General features: G+C 44.9%; 1 protein-coding gene across 5 annotated transcripts in view; it reads right to left on the reverse strand.

The window, feature by feature from the left end:
• The window catches only part of SEH1L (SEH1 like nucleoporin), a 151,622-nt gene that overhangs the window by 113,068 nt on the left and 11,878 nt on the right, over positions 1 to 26,676 (reverse strand). For all 5 annotated transcript variants that reach the window (XR_015309904.1, XR_015309903.1, XM_086965575.1 and 2 more), the window contains exons 2-5: positions 25,119 to 25,169; positions 8,915 to 9,061; positions 8,384 to 8,595; positions 5,786 to 5,884 (exon numbers count right to left, since the gene is read on the reverse strand). Coding sequence is in view for 3 of the 5 variants with exons in the window: in XM_086965575.1 (XP_086821701.1) it covers positions 5,786 to 5,884; positions 8,384 to 8,595; positions 8,915 to 9,061; positions 25,119 to 25,169 (509 nt within the window). In the remaining 2 variants the exon portion in view is untranslated. The remainder of the gene's footprint in view (positions 1 to 5,785; positions 5,885 to 8,383; positions 8,596 to 8,914; positions 9,062 to 25,118; positions 25,170 to 26,676) is intronic.

Here is a 26,676-nt window from a genome sequence, read left to right on the forward strand (position 1 = left end):
GCTGGGGCAAAGTGTCCAACCAGTCCCCTGCAGCATCCGGTAAATCGAAGAACACCGTCCGATCGCCATGTTCAATGCGCAGTTTCGCCGGGTAGAGCATAGAGTACCTTAACCCCATCTCCCTCAGTCTCCGTTTCACGCCCATAAAACTTTGACGGCGCTTCTGGACGGCCTGGGTGAAGTCGGGGAAGAAGTTGATATCAGCGTTCTGAAACCGTAGCGGGCCGCCTCTTCTCGACGCTTGCAAGATGGCGTCTCGGTCCCGGTAATTGAATAGTCTAGCAATGATGGGGCGCGGGGACGCACCCAACTTCGGTTGGCCACCAGGCAGGCGGTGAGCCCTCTCAACCGAAAAGAATTTACTCAAACCGCCCGGTGCCAAGTGCTTCACCACCAAGTCTTCCACGAACAAGTCCACCGCCTCCGCCTCCACTCCCTCCGGCACACCTGTAATACGGACGTTCTGGCGCCGGGCCCGTCCTTCAAAATCGGCCAGCCGGCGAGCAAGTGCCACATTAGCCGCCTTCAGGTCCCGTACCTCGGTCTGCATGTCCGACACATCAGAAGTCAAACTCGACGTCTTAATGTCGAGTGACTTAACTCTGTCGTTGGTTTTGCCAAGGTCGGCCCTGATGAGGTTAAGCTCAATCTTGAGGGTATCCACCTTGCTGGACAGCGCTTCATGTTGGCTATGCATCTCAGCCTTCACGCCAGCAATGGCTCCCATCACGTCCCGGAGGGTGGGCTCCGTATCTTCTGGGGACACGTCTCGTTGCGGATCTTTGGTATGGCTCGATGATCCCGGTGATCCCCTGGAGTGGGAGAAGCGCTCAGGGATGGTGGATTGCGAATGGATGGGTTTTTTGCTGACTTTCGGAGGCTTCCCTTTGTCCGGATCTCCTCTGCCCGCCATGTTGAGCAACTGTGCCAAGGCGATCCAAAAGGGAGGCAAGCAAGCTACGCCCCCACCACTCGATCAAAGCAACCAGTCCATTCCACCTCCCTCAATAAAAGCAGGCTGCCAGGGAGACCAACAGGGCCACCGGGTCCAGCAATTATGTCAGTACAGCTTGAAGTGCACCGAAGCGGGCCCCGTCCCAGCCCCAACAATGCCAGGCAACTATGGCGTCGTCGCCAGTCGGCTTCACGGCGGCGTAACTCGGTCCAGGAAACTCGGATTTTCAATCTGAGACTGGGCGCTGCGTCAGCATCAACACCGCTGTTGATTCCCACCGTCGTGGGACAGGATAGCTAGCAGGATCAATACGGAGGATCGGAGGGTCTTCAGAGCTCCGAGCTTACGCGGCCATCTTGGTTGCCCGCGAAGCTCCTCCGCAATGGTTAGTTTTGTAAAACAATTATTATAAGCCTGTGTGTGGGACACTGACACGCTGTGCGTGCGAGACACTGTGCGTGTGAGACACTGTGCGTGTGTGAGATACTCTCTACTCACTCTCTGCTACTCACTCTCTGCTACTCACTCTCTGCTACTCACTCTCTGCTACTCACTCTCTGCTACTCACTCTCTGCTACTCACTCTCTGCTACTCACTCTCTCCTACTCACTCTCTCCTACTCACTCTCTCCTACTCACTCTCTCCTACTCACTCTCTCCTACTCACTCTCTCCTACTCACTCTCCTACTCACTCTACTACTCTACTACTCATTCTACTACTCTCTACGACTCATTCTACTACTCTCTACGACTCATTCTACTACTCATTCTCTACTACTCACTCTACTACTCTCTACTACTCACTCTCTACAACTCTATTCTCTCTCTACTACTCACTCTGCTACTACCTACTACTCACTCTCTGCTACTCTCTACTCATTCTCTACTACTCTCTACTCCTCACTCTACTACTCTCTCCTCCATCAGGATTCAAGCAAGCCGGGCCGAAGACGGCTGTAATGCCAGAAACCGGTCCCCGGAAGCTTGTTTCCTTTCCAGTAAAAGAATTGGCTTGGTAGTTTGGTCTGCCCTGTTCCCATGATGCACTGGGCCAGGGACAGACTAATTTGCATGTAGCCAGGTTCTGAGCTGGGATGGTGCAGTGAGCTAAAAAACGGTGATGGATCAAGCCCTGATCTTTGGACTGGGTAGGAGTGTTCTGCTTAATTCAGATACTCTGTCCATCACCACCCCCTTACCTGAATCATTACTCTACCAATCGGGTATACCAGTATGTCCCAAAATTCAGACTTGTAAACCACTGAGAAAGCGTCCTGGGTCACTGCTGCCAAATGTTGAAACTGTCTTCTATTGTACACTGAATCGCATCTGCTAAAATTTAGCAAGCAACTTTACAAATGTGCGCAATCATTTAAATCACACGTGGTCTGCTGCCTTCCTTGCATGTACATGATTTGCCAGTGTGCAATTTTGAATAAAAGAACCAACATATGAGGAGAGAGAAAGAGTATGGACAAACATTGAAGTTAATTTCGTTCTTTTAGTAAATGCAGCTTTTTTCCATCACTTCACCTTGTAGGTACACCGAACTTCCCGAGTACACTCAGCATTACTCCAGAAGGAAACAATGGGAGCATTGCTTTGTCAACAAACATACGAGGCAGCCTTTGCAGCCAATCGGCATGGATCCCCAACATGTCTGGATCATGCCCGACACAAAGTAGAGGTTAGGCTTCAGGGTAAGCAGGAAAGCAGCAGATGAAGATACTAACAATGGATGATGCAGACTATAGATCTTGCAAGGACTGTTTTAACACCTACCCAGCAAGCATCATTGCTTTCAGAAGTTAAAAACAAGTAGGTGGGCTCCCTGAAAATCCCTAGCTCCATCCAAGCAAAAGAGAAACACAAATTGAACGTAGAAGTCATGGAATGCCTCCCAAGCTGAAGAGACTTGCGAACATAGAAAGACTGCAGTGGGGACAACTTTGTTAAAATAGAATTCTGATCTAAGGAGCCAAAATGAAATGAGTTCTCAGAACCATCATGTTCCGATGGGATTGCTGGCATTATAGTCAAGAAAGAAGTATTCCATGAAAGAAAACACTCTTGCATGAGGCCACAGGCTCACAATTTTTATGTATCAGTTCATCTTCTAGTAGACAAGAGGTTCTAAAGAGACACTAGGGCATCAGATTGGAGAAACTTCATGCATCAGGCAAGTCAAAATTATTTTTATCGCTGCACTGGGTGTAGTAGCACTCTGTTCCAATAGCCCCTTGGTCACTTAGTAGGTCCTGCAGGTGCCACTCTGTACTCCCATTTCACTCAGATAACAGAGTTCATCAGCATCAGCATTCAATACGGTGCCCCACCAATTACTCCTCACACGGCTCTCTGACATTGGCATCGTCGGTCGGGCTTGGGACTGGCTGAAATCTTTTCTGGGAGAACGCTCCCAGCTGGTCTGAATGCCACCCTTTTCATCAGCTGCCAGGAAAGTAGTTATGGGAGTCCCTCAGGGCTCCACTTTGAGCCCTCTGCTCTTTAATATTTATCTGACTCCCTTGATCTTTCTGGCGGAAGAGTTAGGAACAAAGATTATAGCCTATGCCGATGACACTCAGCTGCTCTTCACCTGGAAAGACTCTGACTTGTCGACCGAAGGGGCTCAGAGATGTCTTTCATCGGTGTTTAAATGGCTTGCTCGTGCGCAACTGAAGTGCAATGTGGATAAGTTGGAGGTCCTCTTGTATGGCCAATTCCCCCCTGCATTTAGAAAATCTCTGTGGCCTCCTGACTTTCCCCAACCTAACTCTGCGGGTACCCCAGTTAAGAATTTGGGGATATGGTTTGGAGAAGACCTTAGTTTCTCGACACAAATTTAGAAACTCACTGGAGTATGTTTTGGCACCCTTAAGTCTCCAAGACTATTTTTTCCTTTGCTCCCCAGGCCTGCTAAGGAAACGGTCGCCCGAGGGCTTATTCTCTCCCGCATGGACTATGCTAACGCTCTGTACTTTAGCATCCCAGGCTATCTGGTTAGAAAACTGCAGACTATACAGAATGCCGCGGCCAGACTTCTGTTCAACATCTCCAGAAGATCAAGCGCAAGACAGCACCTTCGCGATCTGCACTGGCTCCCTGTGGCAAACAGAGTGCAATTTAAAGTTCTCACTCTGGCCCACAGAGCCCTGCACGGCCAGGGTCCACTGTACCTGACGAAGAGTTTTGCGTTCTATGCTCCATGCAGGGCGCTGTGCTCAGCCTCACAATGTCGGCTGGTGATTCCTAGATTTCGAAGAATGCGGCTCGGTGGTCAGTCCCTCTCTGTGAAAACAGCAAAAGAATGGAATTCCCTTCCCCTGGATTTACACAACATCCACGACTTTAGGTTATTTAAAAAACAACTCAAACCCTTATTTAACCCTCCAGCTTGTACTCCTTTTGCCCTGCCAGGATTCAGTAACTTTGCGAGCCAGGATACTCTTGAGTAATTGTGCGCGATATAAATCACTTATAACATAACATAACATCATCCATCAAGCAAGCGAGCAGAATAATCTTGCAACAACAGAATGAGAGATCTTCGCTCCAGCACTAAGCACTGAAGTATGAGTTTGCAGTCATCATGACATCCATGTTATTGGTCCCCAAAAGCAACCTGCTTGAAATCCGTGAGCTCAAGTTCAGCAATGGTAGGGAGGGGTGCAGATTATGCCCTCCTCCTAAACCTAAAATTAGATTACATGTGAGGACATATCTGCATGAGCAGCTATGCCCCTGTCCTGTCTAATCCAATTGCTAGATTGTAGAAGTGAACAGGGAAGCCATCTTGAGTATATGTACTGGGCACTAGTCACTGCGAGTTCCACAGCTATATGATGGCTTCACTGAAACCTATGGTGTTTGGTATCAAACATCTCTTCTTAATAAATCTGCACTGATACCAGTAATAGATGTATTGGTACATGCACCAAGAGGGTACCTTAGAGCTCCCAGACTTGTCCCAAAGTCTCCCTCTGCTGCCTATTTCTGGCTGCAGCACTCAAAGGTACCAACCCGGCCAGAACCTTTGCACCTGGACGCTCCAGAACAGGTAAAGACTAACTGCTGGTGGTTCTTTGGATCTTGATTCCCCCCACCACCTTAAGTCCTGAAGGGGACCCCCGAAAACTTCTTTCAAGTAACTGTACGCAGTATATGCCTTTTTTTCCCATAGGAAAGCATTACCGCGTACAAACTCCTGTAAGTGAACATTGTACTTACTTGTGAAAATTCTAATTTCAAAAAGTACCTAATTGATACTGAAGTTCTTGGTGTTGAAATTTATATAAAAAATAAGTGTTATTTTTCGAAACTGGCCTCGGATTTATTCTGGAGTGATTATCTCACTTATTGCCTCTGTGAGTGCAACAAATGCTTAGCACTACATTCCGAAGGGCTGAAAATGCTCATCCAAACGAGCACAAAAGAAAGCATTTGGGTTTGTTACTTGTGCCTCTGTAGACCAAGAAGGGTTGCCTGGACTCTTTACACAGTATACCTAGTTTTGGTACACTACATATTTTTATTTATTTATTTATAAAGTTTTAAATAGCGCGAGGGAGCTTCCTACAGGCATACTATTCAAGTAGCTCTAGATTCACTTGTACTTTAAAACTGAACAGGAAAAAGAAAGTGGGATCTAAGTCAAAATGGAATCAAATAACTGCTGGGGTTTTAACACCGGGACCTTTATTGAAGATGTAGAGTAGATTGATCTAGATACAAGAGAATGTGATCGCAGTCTGTAGTGCACAAGTGAAAGACAACCACTGACACGTACACTGAACGTTGTGAAATCATGCATGCATTGTATTCACTAACCTAGTGTTTTCATTGTATTCAAACACCTGAACCTTCGCCATCATGTTGGGACTGTTGTCATCACTTCCAACAGCTATCATCGGTGAATGAGCACGAGAGCTGCAAACCAAATAACTCAGATTAAAAGTTACAATCGCCCATTAAACAACCTGCGTTACACTTTACGGTTCTTATATATTAACACTATACATAGTGACTAGTGTATCAATTACATGACATTGCTTAAAATATCGATTTCTGAAACCTGCATATGGAAAATGATGTGCAGATTGGAGCATTATCTGAACTTCAGGCTTAACAATCATCAACACCCTATTCATCCAAGTGTGTACATATAGGGTGAGGTACATGGTTGGAAACGCAAATACTTTACAGAACATTTAATGAAATTCTGAATGCGGTAATCCTAAACTGTACAACATTTTAACACACTTATTACCAGATTTTCTGAGAAAGAAACTTGAGGAAAGGAAACCTCCACCACCTTGAAAAAAACCCATCATGGCTTGCTCAGAATGCAATGCTTAGGACATCACCCTTAATAAAAGAGATGCAAATACAAACTTTTTAATTCATCTTATAGAGAAGATTCAATATCATATTATCCTTGCCACTTTGACAAAGACAACTATGATTGCTTTACGGTGCTATTACTTTGTAGGGCAAAGCACCCACCAGCATCAACCTGCCTAGCCAGAACTGGAATAGATTAACATAAACGGACTAGTGCAGAGCACTCAAAACAGACCCACCCAGCACCACCGAAAAACCAGTCAAGGATATCACCAATGTCAACCAGTGGTTCAGGAATTGTGCAGACACACTTGCACTCATCAAAATGTATAAAAAGCGCCGAACCAACAGACAGGGCCCATGGTACACTGACAAACTTCGGGACTCCAAAAGATACAGCAAGCAAACGGAAAGGAAATGGAATTCCAACCACAAAGCCAATGCAAGATCTACCTACAAGACTGCACTCCGGCACTACCGCCATTTTCTCAGGGACACCAAGAGAAAATCCCTCACAGATTGGACTGAAGCTAGCTCTGCCAACTCCACGCATCCATAGGGTAATCATGGGGGCCTTAAGTAACAAGGCCAGATAGTCGGAGTCAATGAATTTACTGTACTATGAATATACTAAAAAATACATACTTCTATATTTTTCAACACATTTCTTAGCTGAGAATACTTAAATTTGAGGTCTATCTCTGCACCTGCTACTAATGGTCGCCATAAAGGAGTTCCCACTGCCCTTTACAATTCTCTTGTGGGGACTTATCTAAGTAATAAAAGTTTCAATATTTTGGAAGGCTTTCAGGCTTTTGTTAAAGGGGGCTATTAATTGATCTAGGTACATGCTAGCCGAACTCTAATCTATTTAAGTTGGTGGCTTGGGACTGGATATTCTGGCTGACATGAAAGCTTGCTACTTAAAAGCACAGAGTTTATTGTTGACAATAACAATTTCAAATCTCTATGTGTGTTTCACTATTTTTTTTTTTAAGTATAATGCGCAAAAACCATATTGGTGAGCATGGTTTGTCGCTGCTTAGATTTACACCTTTAGTAACTTTTAACACTTGGTAACAAAGTTGGATTAGGAAATACAAAACAACAAATATGCTGGAGTCTTGTTGTGTTATGTACACAAAGAAGAGGTATGGCAACTTGTTTGGACTCTGTTTCCCTAGGATAAGAGCAACATCAAAATTATGCATTGAGTGCATATTTATACTAATTCAGTAAATGGTATACCATTTCTGCAATTATACAGTTTAATTATGATGTTCTAATGCTAAATTATATCAATTTTGTATGAATATGAAACACTAAATGTGTGCTACGATAATAGGGTCCTGCTGTACACAAACATGTATATTGTGATGGCTCTATTCCCATATAACACTTTATAATTTAAGCTATTGCTCCATTTACAATAAAGAGACGTTAAATTGACACATTTACCACATTCAATAAATCAAGAATATACTGACTAAAGATATATTCTCACCCTTACTAAGGGAAACTCGGAGAATATCAGTTATGAGAAATACAAACCTTTCGATCAGAGAAGTGAAACAGCCAAGTGCGGAACATATTATTCACGTAAACAAATTCAAACTGTGGCCTTATTTTGCTATTTTAAGAAACCGCAAATCCACGCTAACTTTGTGGAGAGAAAATCCAACGAATATGCAGGAGCAAGATTTGTGCACATTCATGCAGATTCATTAGGTGAAGGCAGCAGCACAATGCAGCATGGTGCAACGGATAGCTAGACCCTGATGATCCCCGTCTGGTTTGCTGTTTTGAAGACCAATAACAATTTTATTTCAAGAGTCTTCAAACACTGGATCTCACTACTGAGCTGCAATAGTCTATCACATAAAGGAAACAAACTTAATTAGCAGAGACACAGAGAATATGGAAAGCCAACTGCAAACACCACATGTAAACATTAATCAATGGATGTTTGCAGTTCCTAAATGAGAGGGGGCAATGCTAACCTTAGAGCTACAGTCCACTTCCATTCTGACAATAAAAGAAAACGCAAATGACGATGAAGCATCAAAAAAGAAACAGAAATCTCACCTTGAAGGGTTCCAGGAAATGCAACTGCAACTTAGTTTGCAGGAGATTTCATGCTGCAGTGACCACTGGCTAAGGTTCATGACATCTGGGGCCTCATATACCCGGACTACCCCATCTGCAGAACATGTAGCCAACATAAGGCCCATGTGCTTGGGAGCAAACTTCACATCTGTAACAGATGTTCTGCTGTCCACCAGGGTGGTCCTCTTTACCTGTATCCCAAAAGGAAAATATCAAAAGAGGTAAGAGGTGATGGAAAAGAAGATACTAGCTTTGAATTCCAGCATTAAATAAAAAGAAAGGTTACTTTTGGAGTTTCAAGTAGCATACGTAACACAAATATTACTGTACAAGGAAGCAATGGCAGCATTCTTGAAAGTCATTTATTTCCAAGACAGGCCAACAATGGGTATATTTCATTACTAGCAGAATTTGCAGTGTCAAATACGGAATACACTGATTGCATTGTGCGCATCCACTAAACAAGAAAATGTGAATTCATGGAAATTGAAGAATTCATAAATCACTCACCCAATGGCTTTGCCCTCGTAACTTATCATTTGACTCTCCAACTATTTCCTCCCACACAGCGGCGGTTCGATCAAAGGAACATGAAGCCAAGACCTGGCCAAATTCAGGATGAGCCCACGTCACACGCCACACAGAGCCACTGTGCGTCTTAAAGGAAACAAAAAGATATTAAATTCCCTTCGATCCACAAAAGCTATTTCCTGCCTCTAGACAACTTTACAAATTAACACGTGAATAAATGGATCGGCTTGTAACTCACATACCCAAGTAGTTTTAAATGTAAAATAAAATGTCCCATGTTAATGCACTGTACAAGTTTATTTTTCACATTTCCATGTCCGGATTTCATGGAAATTTTATAAAATGTTGTCCAGAAAAAGGACTTGATCTCTCTAACACTTACTTTTTATTTTGCCAAATTTACCAACTTTGCATTTGACTGTCCAACATATTTTCAACGAATAACAAAAGCGTTTCTAAAAATATTAGGATACTTTATAATGTTACTCAAATGTATGACCTGTTTTTTTATCAACTGGGCTAACAATGGTTTTTACTTTCGACCCTCTGGTACTCAAATGATTGATTCTTCCATTCTAGAACACAGCCTTCAGATGAGGGAGATCCTATACTGATCAGTGATTACATCAGCTTCAATCAAGTCTTACTGCTTGCACAAAGATGAGTTTCAGTCTTTTGCAGGACTGTGAATTTACCTTTGAAAGGGTAGCGAGCAGTGGGAAGATTCCCCAATTACGTACGATCCTTCATTCTTTCTTTGTCAAAAGGTGGAAATTCCCCTCGGAATTACACACGAGTTTCCATGTCAGTATGCTCGATTTCTTTTTTAGGTCTCGCCTTTTCCATTCCGCGGGAATGGACTTGCCTTTTCCATTCCGCAGGAATGGAAAATGGAGAGAATTCTAGTGCTCAAAATACTCGTCAATCACGTGACCAAACAAGCACGCGCATCAGCCTCCCTCCCTCCAAATTGCATTTTTTCACAGCCGCCACCACATCAAAGGGCTTCTCCCAGGGTGTGCTCTGCGGCTTCTCCTCCCCTAATTATTCATGGCTGGTCGGCCGTACTTTCAGTGTCCCGGCCGCTCTTGTTTCCCTAATTCTCTCTCACGCTATCACGTGCCCTCTCTTGTACTGTTTTCTCTCTCATTTCCCTCTTTCTCTATATCTTTATGTGTCAACTGTGTCTCTCTCCAGATTATTTGCCTACCCGTTTGTTTCATTTCAGTTTGTCGGTCTTATTCGTCCCTTTGTTTTCTTTCATCATATGTGCCAGGCTGTTACCCCTCATCGCTCTCTTTTCTGTTTTCTGCATTTGCTTGACTCTTTCACTTCCGAGCTTATTAAAGCATAACCCAAGACAGAATACAAACCACTTTATCCATTAGCATTATCCTTTTTATAAAATGTATTAATCTACTTGAAGTTGTGCGGGGCTTCTCCGAGAGGTAATGAGGTGTCAGCATCTGCTGGGGACCGAAGAGGCTTCCTCCTCTCAAGACACAGACGATCCTCAATTAACTGAGCGCCAGCAAAAGTGGGCTGAGAACGACTCCATTAAACCCTTCAGATGCTTGAGAAGAATCGATGTAATCATTTCATACAGCTAATACCCAGTGAGGGATGCGCGCGCATGCGGCTATGCAGACGACGTGCAAGAGAGGCGCGGAAACAGGAACGCGTGAAGATCCTTACAATGAGACACAGCGTTAATAGGTGCACATGATGTGCAAGGATATTATGATATGCAGTGAACCTTCCATAGTTACTATTAAACATGCATCTTTCCCTATGCAGACATGCACAAACAGTGGAAACAAGTACGGTGTTGTTGGCCAATACACTGACTGAATACGACCATAAGCATCAAACAAACAGAAAGCCACAACCTCAGCAACCACAAAAGAAAATGATGGTTGCAAGCATATCCAGGTCCTTTGAATTTCGTGTCAGTGCTCATCACACAGCAGGAGCAGAGGCTGGGATCAGTCCTTGGGACTGCCTGCTGCTGGGCAATGAGAAGGCACTCAAATATCAATAAAGACTATTAGATGGCAATCAGCAGTTGAACTAAGCCAGAACACAATTTGCAGTTTTTAGAGGTTTCTCACTTCAGAAGGTTTGCTGGTTTGTGGCTAACTAATTATGTCATTTGTATAGATTATTTTTGGGCCATTTATTAAAGTCGTTTTTCCATCACTAAAACTTTCACATAGTCATTTTGGCTAGCCTCCACACAACCACACACCCAACCACACCACACACACAACCACACACACAACCACACACACAACCACACCACACACACAACCACACACACAACCACACACACAACCCCACCACCATACACGCATACAACCACTTACACATACAACCACCCACACATACAACCACCCACACATACAACCACCCACACATACAACCACCCACACATACAACCACCCACACATACAACCACCCACACATACAACCACCCACACATACAACCACTCACACATACAACCACTCACACATACAACCACCCACACATACAACCACCCACACATACAACCACTCACACATACAACCACCCACACATACAACCACTCAAACTACACACACAACCGCACACACACACAAACACTCACATCTGTCGCCCTCACTCTATTGCCCTCACTCTCTATCAATCTATCTATCTATCGCCCTCACTCTATCTATCGCCCTCACTCTATCGCCGTCACTCTATCTATCGCCCTCACTCTATCTATCGCCCTCACTCTATCTATCGCCCTCACTCTATCTATCGCCCTCACTCTATCGCCCTCACTCTATCTATCGCCCTCACTCTATCTATCGCCCTCACTCTGTCTATCTATCCATCGCCATCACGCTGTCTATCTATCTATCGCCCTCTATCTATCTATCGCTCCACCACAGCATCACTCAGCACTACCACAGCATCACTGGTTCAAATATGTTCTCTCAATGTTTGAAGCTTTATTGCAAATGTCACAAAAAATGTTAATATTTCACTTCTGTTCTTGGATTTTAGTCACTGAACATAATCTTCACAACAGTTATTTACAAAAGTTTAAGCTATTGCCATTAAAAATTACAATCACTTTTATTTAAGTATTAATTATTTAAAAAAATTAAAAGCCAATGTTAATTGTAATATCAATACATAAAAGAAAGGCAATACAAAACATGTGACATTACAAATACTAAAAGTGTCACATATGCTAAAGTTAAAAGTATTGGCATTGTAAATCACAAAACATAAATATAAAATGTCATTTACAAAACCAATAGCTCCAACTTTCCTACTGCGAGACCTATTGGCAACGCCGGTGCTTGTTTTGGTTATCGGCTACAGCCAGCTCCAGTTGAGAGAACTACAGCCTCATGTACTAAAGTGGGCTTTCGGTCAATTCCTTGATCACAATTTAATGGCTTTTTTGTCTGTATTGTCTCTACTGGATTCAATGGATTTTCTCTATATTTCTGCGGTTGTGTTACCAAGGAGTATTTCAGTCTCACACTCTTACGACTAGAGGACTTCTCATGTCATTGCTGCTGCATCCCCATTTTCAGTTTATTTTAAAACTGTCTGGCAGATGCATTGGCGTTTAATTTAGCAATCTAACATGGCGCTCTGCCATGTTAAAAAGCTAAACTAATTAATAGTCGCCAACCTCCACAACACATGCACCAGCAACAGCGCACACATCGGCAGCAGAAACGGAATGAGTTTTCTTGAACACAAAACCCAGTGTGTGCGTGTGTGTACACATCTACATTAACGTCTTAAACGCGGCGGCAATTCAGCCGCGGTGCGGGGCGTTCCATTGTGTGGGCGTGGCCGCGTCAGCCAATTGACATGTGCAGCACTACAAAGGTAGTGCTCGCGACGGCCGTTGGCCGACGGGCGCAAGGAAAGGGTTAAGATGCATGCGACTGCCAAACCCCATCCACCCCTCCCAAAAAAGAAATACTAGCAAAGCCAACAGTTCAGCTACTTATTATATATCAGACCCTTTCGTAGCCAAGCGGAAGGCACACACGGAAAATAATTCAAACAAAGTACTTTATTGTGCAGACCCCCCTGCACTGACAGACGCGTTTCGCCTTAAGGCTTTCTCAACGTCAGTTTCTCTGTGCTTACACGGCAGTATTTAAAATAGCAATACATCACGTGTTATTCTTTAACATCAAAGACCGACTTATGCAGTATTAAGAGTACAATTCATGCTGGCTATCTTTGAGTGTGCTATTTACAATGAGTTGTATCACCGAAATGCTAAGTGCAATTGCTAATGCCTGTTTTGCTTTTATTAAATTTTTGAGGAGGTGTCCATTCAGAATGTTCTGTATTATGCCAGCTGCTTTGAGTGAAATTCTTTCAGTATTAGAGGTTATATATTGAGCTAAATGACACAACGGCCTAAGGGTTTCCTGACGCCAGGTAGTTTACGACTTTAGCCATGCTCACCCCCAATGAAGAGTGGGCAACTACTACAATAATTTCAGATTTAGACAGCAGAAATGACAAAGAAAGGCATACACAGAGGTGAATAATCAGGAAAGATAGATCAACTGTTTATTGAATTATTCACAGCAAGCAGAAATGTGTACACCACCTGTACATTCCAAGTTGTAAATCGTTGGGCCAATTCCTGGGGAGGATTGGCTAACCGATCCCCTGCTAAAAAAAAAATACACACACACACGCAATCACTGGTGTACAAATACAATTTCCCAGACACCCTGCCAAAAATGAAGGGCAAGCTGGGTGTGAATTATTGGGGAGCATGACGACAGGGAGTGGGAGGAGGCACCGAGAGTCCAGTGGAATATTGCAATACAATCATGGTTAAGACTCACCCACTTTTGCATCTTTCATACTACTCTAGGGGGACCTTTTTCAAGATGGGGAGATATGATTTGGAATTGTATCTAGAAGGCTGTGGTCGGGTGTGTCCTCCTTTCACACCATATGGGCCAGCCTTGTGATATAGGGATACTGGAATGGGATTGTATGACCCTGGTGGACAGAGTGGGACTAGATGGCCCTGCCAAGAGATAAGTGATGAAAGAGTAGCTTCCACAAATGAAAATATGGACGGTCCTTGGCCTATGTGTTACTAAACATAGTCAAAAGGCCGAAAGCCACAGAGCATTGATGGCTGGGAAAAAGACATGGACTGGTGCATGTTAGCCAAGAAAGTTATGTACAAAGGGAGGGGCTGACCCAAAAAAATGCAGAAAAATATGGTACACTTGGAATCACACAGAGGATTGAGACCCATGATGAAAGGTCTGGTGTCACCAAGTGGCTCATTTGGGAATGTCAGAGGATGTGGGATGGGAGGAAGGCAGGCAACATAGGTACCGTCCAGTTGGGTCCTGCACAATCTGGTTTAATGTGTGATGTAAAAGATTCTGTGTTACGGATGGTGGAATGCGGTTATCTTAGGTTGACAAAATTAATAATAAAAGAATTAAAAAATATATCTTTTCCCTTCCAACGACTGTTTAAGGAGCACCAATAATTTCAGTAATAGAAATAGCTGATATTAAAGTGTTTGAACATATTGGGTGGGTTTGATCCAGATTTGCCCGACTTTGAGCTTTACTATCTGGCGGTTCAACTGTAATGGGTAACCTGTTGAATGGTTAGGAGCACAACACCAGAAACAAAGTCACAAGATTTACTAATACACAACAGACCTCTGCTAGACACCATCTGAGACAAGAAAGTAATTACTAGAGCCACCCAAGAGGTTGGTTCGCATAGCCCACTATGCAGAACCTGCTGCTCAGTCTTCATCGCTACATTCCAACAGGACCATGCAAGCATCCCTGAGGAAGTTTGCATGGCACTGCAGTAACAAAGGGATGAAGCATGGGCAGTGGCTCCTGTGGGAGTACCATCGTAACTCATGTAACGACTTGCTGCAAAGTTTCTTAACCGCATCAAAGCTGGCAGAATTCTGCTCCTGCGCTGAGATATTCAAAAGCGCATGTTACGTGACGAGCTGGGCTCGTCATCAGCGTGCGAGGAGGCTACGCCATGACGAGCCCAGCTCGTCATGAGCGTGGAAGGGGTTAACTTCCTTGACAGAGGCATGATCCTATGGGAAGTGCGCCACACAGGGGAAATCAGGTACGAAAACTCCAAAATCATGGTATTCCTGGTCTATAGCGAGGTCCAGAGACTGACCTTTGACCCTGTCAAAGTGAAACTTAGAGCTCTCCAAATCCAATATATGCCATTTTTTCCTGCAAATTTGAAAGTCACCTATATATTTTTTCAAAAACCGGAAGAAATATCGGGCAGAATATAGGGGAGGTCAGTCCTGCGTCCACAAAGAAGACTGAACTCGTAACGACAACTGACAACACATGGAAGCCAGACCCCGTGACAAAGCGCAGAAAAACAGAGAAACTGTCGCAGACTGAGGCGTATGGGTGGAGGGATTCCATACACGCTGAGAAAGTGGAGTCGGGAGCAGTGCGTCATACGGACACTAACGGTGCTCATGCCTCAGGTAAGATCAGGGCCACTGAAGGGTGTAGATCGCAGGGCACTCACTGATGAAACAGGGATGTACTCAGAAATTTAAAGTTTGCACCGACTGCCCGCCAAGTTCTCTACTCTGGAACAGGATACAGAGACTGGACAGCAACCACCACTCCAAGAACCACAGGATCCAGAAGATACAGAAATATGAACTGGCACCAAAATACCGGCTGATGGAGCTTTAGTTGAGCAACTGGCGCCCCGGACAGAGGCTCTGGATTGCACTGGGAACTTTACTAGTTTGTTTTCATGTTATAAGTGCTACAGTGTCAGGCACCGAGTAGCTTCATGGAGGGGGGTTGACAAACCTCTCCTCCTCTTGCACACTGTTTCACCTGGATGAAGTGGTATGGTGGTGCTGGAAGGTTACGTTTTTATTTGTTGGTTGTGTGGGTGAAGTGGACAGCAAATACCCCAAAAGGATGGCTTTATGAGTCTTCCACCCATGTGTGGTACTTAGCAACTATACACCATAGCCATGTCCACCCCTGCGATAATTTCAGACCGTACAGTGATGTGGAATGTCAATGGATTGGGAGATAAAATTAAAAAGGGACTGGTGACACGACATATTAAACGACTGCACCCCGATATAGTGATGATCCAGGAGATGCTCTTGCAGGGCATACATGCTATATTGGCACATGTGGGCTATAAGAGGCGTGGCCATATAAATTAGGAGCCCCCCCTTGAAATGACAGATCAATGGACGGACCCCCTGGCGCGGTACGTGGGAGTCACGGGGCAGTGGGGCAGACGTGAGGTTACTTTGATATGAATATACACGCTACCTTGACTGCAAACCCCACGCTGAGCAAGATAGAGATCTCCTGCTAGAGACTCCTTCATCTCTCCATGTAATAGGGGGTGATTTTAACAATGTAAAGCACTTATCACTTGACCGCTCCCGGCCTAATGGAGGTCCGCCGACCATCACTCCGATGTCACAATTAGCTAATAATCTTGGGCTTACTGATCTGTGGCGCTACCGCCATCCTCACGATAGACTTTACTCCTATTTTCCTGCCGCACAAAGAGTATACTTCAAGTTAGACTACAAATCTGTACCAGGGGATAAACTAGATTAGGTAGGGCAGGCAGAGTACTTAGCAAGCGGTCTCTCACACCACTCCCCTCTCCTGGTGAGACTTGGAACTAGGTGCGCGACCAACGCACAGGATGGCAGCTTAATGCCTGGGACCTGCTAGATGGTATGGTCCTGCGAAAAATACAGGCAGACACAGACATTTATTTTCTAGAAAAGGAGACTACCATCTCTTCCGGTATACCATTGTGGGAGGCCTATAAGGCCGTGCTAGGCTCAGAACCAATTTGCATGGAAGAAGAAAAATAGAGTTGAAACATTGGAACAACACCAACAGATATTACTGCTGGAAAGACGGGTCACCAATGACACAGACCCCAAGATAGCCCAATCAATAGATACACTGAGGCAAGAATACAGGGATCTGCCTTTGGATAATGCTAGGAACCAAAGACTGGCAACACTACACTGCCTCTATGAAGTCAGAGATGAGGCTGGGAAGCTCTTGGCCTGGCTTAGTAAAAAACAAATGCAGGCCAGATGGGTGAGGAACATTGTGGATGGCCTAGGTGTAACACACAGTGCGTATCGGCAGATCGCTAGTGCGTTCGCGGAATACCATAAGAAGTCTTATGAGGCACTTCAACATAATAGTACTGTGGAGATAGGGGAATGCCTGATGGCTATTTTGACACCAGTGTTGGGGGACAAAGAAGTAAAGAAGCTAGAGATAAACCTGACACTGACAGAAATACAGGAGGCACTGGCTAAGCTACGACACAGGAAAACCCCTGGTACAAATGGAATATCAGCCAAACTGTACAAATGATGCATAGACCTACTCAGCCCCCACCTACTGCATCTCTACCATGATGCACATAAAGATGGCATTCTAGCCCGGACCTATGGACCGCTATAGAGAGTCATACACAGAGATGGTAATCCTCAAAATAAATGTGGCTCATATCGCCCCATATCCCTCCTAAATACTGAGGTCAAGCTATTGCCCACAGTCCTGGCAACTCGCCACTTGAAATATATCACATCTCTCATCCATGAAGACCAGTCTGGATTCATACTGGGCCATGCTACCAGGCTGAATCTTTGCAGGACACATAACTGGGGGATAAGGAGCAGTGATGTACCACACATACTTCAGTCTTGCTGCAGTTCATTGGACATTCTTGGACTGTATGTTAGTCAAATTCGAATACGGACCAAAATTTAGGAGTTGGGTAGTACTATTATATAACATGCCAACTGCTGCTTTTAGGGTAAATGGTAAACTGTCCTTGGACTTCCCTAAATGACCAGGGAATGAGGCTTGGGTGTCCTCTTTCACCACTCCTTTTTAGATCGAGCCTGGGCAGCACATGCGCTGCTCTGCGAGGAATGCTGCATTGAGGTAGGGACTTGTAGCTCCTCCCACTCCCACCCACATTTTTCATTACCTCGTGTCATTGTCCACTGTAAACTGTGGCTGTTCATTGACCAAAAGGCTTAGTAGTCCATCGTTAGTACCGCCATGTCTCATTTTGTAAACTCCCATAGCAACACCCCATGTTATGTGTGTTGTTGATCGGTAATCTTTGATTTCACCCTCCGAGCACTATTTTCTCAAATTGCGTTGTCCTGCCTGCACTGTCTCTTAACACTTTTTTTTATTTTATAGCACAAATTTGCAATGCAATAGGTCTTTATTTGCAAGAGTTTAAGCTATTGGCATTGTAAATGTCAATGCCTTTTATTTATCTGTTTTTAAAACACATAATTAAAAGGCATGGTCATTTACAATTCCAAATAGCTCAAACTCTCATAAAGATGAGACCTATTGCATTACAAATGCTTGTTACACTTACATTGGAGTCCTTGGCATGTAATATCTCCAGACACCTGGAAATTCAAGGTTTTAAGATCACTCCCACCAACGAGGGGGATGAAAAGCTCTCCCTTTATGCCAACGATATTCTCTTTTATGTCACAGGCCCCGTGGCAACCATCCCTGTCCTTTTCTGAACCATATGGGAAACACTCTGGGTATAAAATTGTCAGGGGGTCCCCTGCTCGGCCCCGGCAGGGCTAACCGATTGTCCGTCTCCTCAACAGGCGGATTACTACGGACCCTTTAAGGATAGTCTTTGTGTTTGTGACGAAGGCCTCGCATCTGGACCACCTGACTTTTTGGACCTATCAGGAGAGGCCTCTCACCATATGTGGGGAGACCCGGAAGACGCCGCGTCTCCGTCGTGGGAGGAAGAAGTGAGACGCCAGGAGGCCAACGCGACCGGGAAGGCGGAAAGCACCGTGGAGACGGAGTCCTTGGAGAGAGCCGACACCAGGAGCAGAGAAGGTGCCGGGCTGGCGACCGAGGAGAAGCGGACGGAGGCAGCTGTAAAGCCAGGAGGCCAACGACACCGCGTTTCGCCCAGCCACGCGAAGGAGGACGCGTGGCTTTCCCAGGTGCGTGCTCGTTTGGGTTCATTGTTGCATTTTAAGAAGGGAGGGACCGGGTAGGAGACCCTGCAAGCACCGGGGCACCTCGTTTAGCAGAGCAGTTTGCAAGTCACTGAATGTGGTGGAGGTTCTGGCTTTTCCCTCACTCCCTCCCTATTCCAAGAGTTTCTAAAAGTGTACAGTACACTAAAAGCCTCGTTCTTTTCTTTTCCTTCCATGTGCTGGAGTGTCCCGGACGCGACCCAGGAAGAGCCCCGAGGACCACAAACCTGCCCCGGACATTTGTTAACGTGTCTGACTTAAGACTTTATTTTGTGTTCAGCAGTCTGTAACCCGCAATAAAAGAGATAATCAGTCGCCCTCTAGTCTTGGCTCCTTCCCTTCTTGTAACCGAAAGGTGACAAAAATCAAATGAAATAAGTCAACGCTGCACTATCCCGGCCAGACTCAAACATGGCCGCCTCTGTCCGGGGACTTAAAGGTGGTTGCTGTAGGCTTTCAATACTTTGGTATTTTTATTACTCTACTTAGAAGTATGTTGACACCAAAATCTTTTGAAGGTACTGTCGAAGTTTAAGGAAGACGCAGAGAGGTGGAAAGATCTTCCCCTCTCCTTGCTTGGGCGGGCAGCTATTTTTAAAACTATTACCCGACCACAACTACTCTACGGGCTTCTAAATACCCATCACCCACTCCCTTGGACAGCGTTCACCGGACTGGAGGGAGACATCCGGTCACTAATATTGCAGGGAGGATCCTAGAAAAGTGTTAAAGGCATTACAACGCAACCCCTAAAATGAAGGGATTGAGTTACCAGACAAGAAGCTTATTACTAGGCTGCACATTTGATTCCTATTGATGAATGGACACACATGTCGCAAGATCATCCCAAGTATAGGCTAGAAAGGGAATTACTGGAACCCCACACCCAGTTACACTACCTCTACGGAAGTAAAGGAGTTTCCAGACTACTGCCCACCATACAGGTCACCCAGGAGGTGTGGGAAAAGGAGACAAGGACTATGGGATGGTTGCATACGGTCACCAAGGCAACGCCATTATGGAAAGGGGGGTGGCTCGAAGTTTTGGGGCCTGGTGGGGGTCTCAACAATAGATTACATTGTCGACAGAGGCAAACTCTAGTCCTGGTCGACTCTCTGTATAGAACATAAGCTCCATAATTCCCAATTCACCAAGTACGCACAACTATGCCACACATGGCTTGCTGAGGGTATACCAAGTACAGCCTTCCCTGAAGCGCTGGGACGCCCCTGGGTAGCTATGCGTGCGCTATATAAAAATCCAATAATAATAATAATAATACGCACCACTGGAGGGGAGGTTACTACAGGAGGTACTTACAAACCCTTTCTCTTACATATAAAACAATAAATAATAATATGTTTGATAATCTTGGGAGACGGCGAAAGAGATAGGAGAGGGACTTGGGAGCCCTGGAGGATATGGACTGGAGGCAGCCCTAATGCACCCTAGAGAGGTAGCTAATAAAGCCAGATTACGCCCGATTCAATAAAATAATTGCACAGAATATACTATGTCAGAGAGAAATTACACAAGAGGCGTAGGGCAGATTCTCTATACTGCCCTAAATGTTGAGAAACCAAAGGGGACTTCTTCCATTATGGGTTTTCCCCGCCAGGCAGGTCTATTGGAGGGCAATCATTGAGGAGTTGGGTGCTATTATGGTAGTGCCATTGCCAGATGACACCAGGTTTGTCCTCTTGGGCATTCCAAGTGATGTTAATAGTGCTCATCAGTTCCTTAGGTCTAGTGGTGGCCAAGCGCGATGTGGCTAGGTGGTGGGTTACAGACGATATCCCTACAGTCCAGGAGTGGAGAAGGGGGGTGGATCTTTACATGGCTGCTGAACATACTACAAATAACAGCAGAGGTTGCCCCCGAAAGTTAAGTATGGGGTCCCTGGAGGCCGTACTATGGTTTGGACCTGCCAGACGAATGCCATGAGACCATTTCATCAATAAATGTTTACGCCGGTACCATCCCACACTGAAAAACCCACTAGATCTGAATCCAACATGTTATCACTGTACTTATGTCGGGATATGGAAATGACTGTTTCTCCTTTGTTGACTGATTTTATATGGACATATCTAAGCCAATGTAATGCTGTCCTTGATGAATATACCATATGTGACCAAAGTTATTGTTATGATAACTGTATGCTTATGCTATCTAAAACAAATAAATAAAAAAATATTTAGAAAACAAAAAAAAAAACACACAAAAAACGTGCTGGGTCCAGCAGGAGTACTGTAGAACCGGCAGTACTTTTTTCTTTTAACTTTGGCTCGTGGGAGGTACCTCTGGGTACGACCCACAAGTACCAAGGGATGAGGGTATCCCTATCTTGGCCCTTTATCCCGTTATAGTATTTTTACAAAACCTTTTCAGGACACAAGGACAGAGCTAACGATTTCTGTAATGGCAGATGAAACTTCCCCTTCCGAGTTGTGATCAGCCATTCAGATTAGTCTGTACTGTAGCAATCTTGAAATGGCCAACTGAAGAAATAAGCTCCATTGCTGAATCAGAGGGCTCTTTCTTTCCATTTTCCATTCCGCACAACTCACTTTTGAACTCCTTCAAGCACAACCCAAGCACCTTTTTAAACACAAATGTCTCAAGTGGCTAAACAGATTCATACCAAATTACAACAAGCATTTACAATGCAATGGTCTCGGCATTATTAAAGGTAGAGCTATTGGCATTGCTTATGACAAATCTTTTTATTTTTATATCATAAATAAATGGCTTTGTCATTTACAATGCCAATAGCTTAATCGCTCGCATATGCATGACCTATTGCACTCACTACAACCATCACCCCCAGCACTCGCTAAAACCCTCACAGAATTCCACTCCCTAACTCACTACAACCCTCGCCCCCAGTACTCACTAAATCCCTCACAGAATCCGACTTCCACTCCAGAACTCACTTCCACTCCAGGACTCACTACAACCCTCGTCCCCAGCACTCACTCAATCCCTCACAGAATCTTACTTCCACTCCAGAACTCACTACAACCCTCGCCCCCAGCACTCACTAAATCCCTCACAGAATCAGACTTCCACTCCAGAACTCACTACAACCCTCACTGCAAAACACACACCCTCCAACACTCACTTAATACCTAACTGGAACACACTCCCACTCCAGAACTCACTACAACCTTCACCCCCAGCACTCACTAAATCCTCACAGAATCAGACTTCCACTCCAGAACTCACTACAACCCTCACTGCAACACATTCACCGTCCAGCACTTCCCTCTGCACTGGCGCACTCAATTCAGCCCTCTCTGTCCCTCCCGACCCTCACTGCACCCTCCGAGCCTTCACTCTGCATGCTCCTCACACTTAAGCTCACTACACACTCCTTCCTCTGCATTAAACCTTTGAATCTCTGTAATTAAAAAAACTAGGCACCCACCATCCTCGGTGCATCAATACAGCCCTCAGTTTACCCTGCCCCTCTCTCACTCTCCCTTCCCTCTCTGCCCCCCCCCGCCCACAGATGAAACAAAAGTGCCTTGTGCATGATATAGGATAATCCCTACGATGATCTACTCTACTGGCTGCCACAAATATAATGGTGGGATGTTTATTTTCCCACCAACTTTCTCAGGTGAACAGCAGGGGATATGTATTTATAGGCCATCTGACACATTTATTCTGTTTGAGGATCTGCAAATAAAATAAGGCTGATGTGACTGGACCCAAGATCCTGCGCCCCATCAAATGACTGTTCACTGAGGAGCGCGCCCCATCAAATGCCTGGACCAGAGGGGCAGCACCCTCATATGACTGTTCCCAGAGGGCAGCAGACGCTCCTGTGACTGCTCCTCGAGGCTGTGTCTTCTCACGTGGCTGGGGCAGAGGGCCCTCTCAAGGGGTAGTTCACCGTGAAGTGGCTGGACCAGGAGGGCAGAGCCCCCTCAGTTTATTGGACGTTAGTGTTACTGTATCTGTTTTATTTTGCTTACCGGGTTCCAGCAGCGGCACACCACGGACGAAGCCCGGGAGGAGACACAGCCAGAGAGCGGCGGCCCACTGCATCTTGTCGCCTGCGGTCGGTCGTTGGATGGAGCCACCGTGAGCCGTGGTCGCTTTATAGCCGCTCTCGTAACACATTAAAGCGTGGGATAGAAGTCTGAGAGCCGCGCCACCCGCTCCGGTGCGGTACACAAGCACATTTATTAATGCGCAGATAGAGGAAGTCAGGGACATCTGCCGCGGTTTTTAAAGCTACCGTTGCTTTAACATGAAGCTGCACAGTCTGCGTGGACGCGTCTCCGCCGGTGGATCCTCTCTCCCTACAACTCGCAGGGGGGACGGGACTGGCGCGGGGGGACGGGAGTGGCGCAGGGGGACGGGACTGGCGGGGGGAGGGGCCGGGCCTGGCGCGGGGCGTTAAAAAATACATTTTAAAAAAAAGAAAACTTACCTGACTGCCCGTGTCAGAGCAGAGGAAGCGACACTAGTGTGGGTGGAAAGCGGCAGCATCACCGTACTCGGCGCCGGCTGGGCAACAATGGCTGCCTCGAGCTTCTAAAATTTCGGATTTGGGGGCGTATTTTGCTGTCCTGAGTGACGGACAACGTCACGAGCTAAAGAACAGCAAAAATGACGCCCCCAAATCCGAAAAAGACGGGGCTTGTTTGGAATGACTCACTTCTCTTCCAATGGCTGGCCTCTGTTTAGGAAGCCAGCCAATGGAAGCGAACGGAGCTGAGAGGCGGGACTAAACTGTCTACTACACAGCATACGATCTCCTCCCGGAAGCTGGCAAGCCAGCATTTCCGGTCCTCGACCGAAAAAGCGGACTTTGATTAAAGCTCTAACTTTTTGCCATTTTGATGTAATTCCTTTCCATTGTTTTTTTTGTATTGGAAAGTAAAATGCCCTGGAAAATTAACATAGGAAATCAATGTCCCAAACCTTTACTCGGCTCTTGCTTAAGAGATCAGTGCAAACCTTATCACGAAGGAGCCGCGGTGGATGAAGTTTTTTGTAAAATTTTGTGCAGATTCGCCAAATGGCATTAACTTTATTGCAATACAAAAAATACTCTTCCTGTGGAAATTCTAGCCGTACTAGAACTACACTACATAATTGATGACATGTAATATATTATAGTATCTCTCTTCTATGATCCAGCACAAGCTCAGATATTTTACTACTCAGAAATGTTGATCATGGTATTAACTCAGATAACAGATATTCCTAACATACCTGGATGCCATGTTAAACACTATAATTCACAAGATCAGACAATACTATTTAATACTTTGCAAATAACATGTGGGAGCTGGACACAACACCAGATGGTCTGAATAGTCAACCTGTGTTGTTCCATATAGATTTCTAACTTATGTATCCTTCTTTAACCAGACAAATGGGTGTAAACATTTTAGGGACTTCACAAGATCACATTGGTTCCAAGTACTAACCTTTAATTTACCCCCATCGGTGCCTTCTGAGAATTGCAATCTTAGTTCATTTGAACCCACTAAGAGATCACAAGTCAAAAGAATTATATTAATAACAAAAGCCCAGAAATGAAACAAAGGTGCGCACGAGACATGGAGTCATATTGCAAACTTAAATTGGTGGCTATGTTGTTTCTGCTTCAACTACAACATATTATGTTAAGTCCCATTTTAATTCAGACATGGTTTGGATAGGGTCAAAAGGATCACTAACAATGTGGTGACCTGTGGATCCCTAAACTGGTACAAACACTTGCTCAATAATGATAATAACTCAACGTAGTGACCGGATGTTACAAGAACAGCTCATTATCAGTCCTAAAATTTTCCCTCACAGCATCAGTAGAACTGGACGTTCACAACATTAAGCAGTCATTTCTAGAAATGTCTGCATGACACAGAATACGAAGCCACATATTCGAAAAGGAGAGCACCAAACAGCAAAGCTATTTATACTGCCAACTTACTTATCTGAGGTTCGTTGTGTGAAAGATAATCTTAACACAACAAAAAGACTGATGGCTGCAAACTACCATCTTTAAGGGGTAAACAGCCTACAATGTCAACAGAAACACTAAAACAAACCCTTACCTTCCAGCTTGCGGTACAGTGCCAATCCCCATTTTCACCTTTGTCCCACACCTATAAAGAAAATGAAATGGATTTAAATCAGTAGCATTATGTTTACAAAAGCACCATAAATGTACGGGGGGAAAGCATAGAGAATGTAAAAAAATGGTATCAGCAGTTTTAAACACAAGCACTGGCAAAGCCAAAAGGCCTTGCATTTATTCGTGCAACGTTACTGGATGTGCCAATGATTGTTTGTACAGAACGGAAACTGGAAATACCGGAGGAAAAGCAAACATTTTACAGTGCATCGAAAATAAACAATGAATTTAATATTTTCACTCTATATATTCTGCACGCTTCATTGTTTTTCATCTCACACAGAGAACTGAACGGAATTTAAAAAGCCTGTTGCATGTGAGCCAGCTAAGAAATAACAGAGGACTAGTTGTAGGAACTTAAAAGAACATAACCGCTGTCTGAAGAAGTGCCAGAATTAAAGGAAAAAGCAAGCGTGCCATAAACTTAAAACCATTTGGAACTGGACTAGAGTCTCTGGCCAACATGGTATGGTCTCTGTAGCAGCCCAGAGAGCAGATTTATGGGCCTCTGGAAGACGAGATCTTTTGTAGCAGATCACTGCAAGTACATTTTACTATACTGAATAGCAGAAGGCGGGTCTTTATCTAGAACGGCATAGGGGACAAAAAACCATGTTGACTGAGGCCCAAAGCAACTGCCAGTGGCTGGGGTTACTTAAAGCATTCCTTCCATCACCTTGCTTCTTTTCTTTATTCAAACAAGGCAAAATAGAGGGGAGGGATGTGAATTCTAGCAAACCATGGGGAAAGCAAGAACACACATGCACACCCATTGACTGCTGGAAAAAAAAATCACGGAGTGGTGTGGCTCACTGGTTAGAGGCGGCAGACCCGAGAGCAGAGGACGGCCTGGGACCAGGGTTCAATTCCCGACGCGGCAGGGTCGTGGACCAGGGTCAGCGGACTCGATAATTCTCACCTCGGTGCCTACTCTAACCAGGGATCACACTCGGCAACTCTGGGCATTAGCTTGCCTCATCTGCACAACGGCCCCCCACATACGCCGGGGATGCCTGATTTCACCTTGGAGATACCCAGTAGGGACCATCTCACAGGGAAAGCCAGGACGGGTTCCCCAGCGGTCTACTGCGCAGAGATACGCCTTCGGGAGTCGATTCTAGCGCATTACAAACCCACAATTAATTAATTAATTAAAAATTAATCTTGGGAGGACTGTTAGTCACTCAGTCAACAGGCATTTACAATGCAATGTCTCGGCATTCTTAAAGTTAGAGCTATTGGCATTGCTCATGATATTATTTTTATTCATGTTTTTGTCTTTAAAACATAAATAAATGGCATTGTCATTTACAATGCCAATAGCTTAATCGCTCGCAAATGCGAGACCTATTGCATTTTCATTCACACAGAGCCCCACACACAGAGCCCCACACATACAATGTATGTGCAATACTATCTTACTGTTCCTTTTGTGCACACGGATGTTATCAGTTCAAGGTCATGGCATACAAAATCGC

The sequence above is a fragment of the Lissotriton vulgaris genome, chromosome 4_1 (genome assembly GCF_964263255.1).
Source record: "Lissotriton vulgaris chromosome 4_1, aLisVul1.2, whole genome shotgun sequence".
NCBI classification, from domain to species: Eukaryota; Metazoa; Chordata; class Amphibia; order Caudata; family Salamandridae; genus Lissotriton; species Lissotriton vulgaris.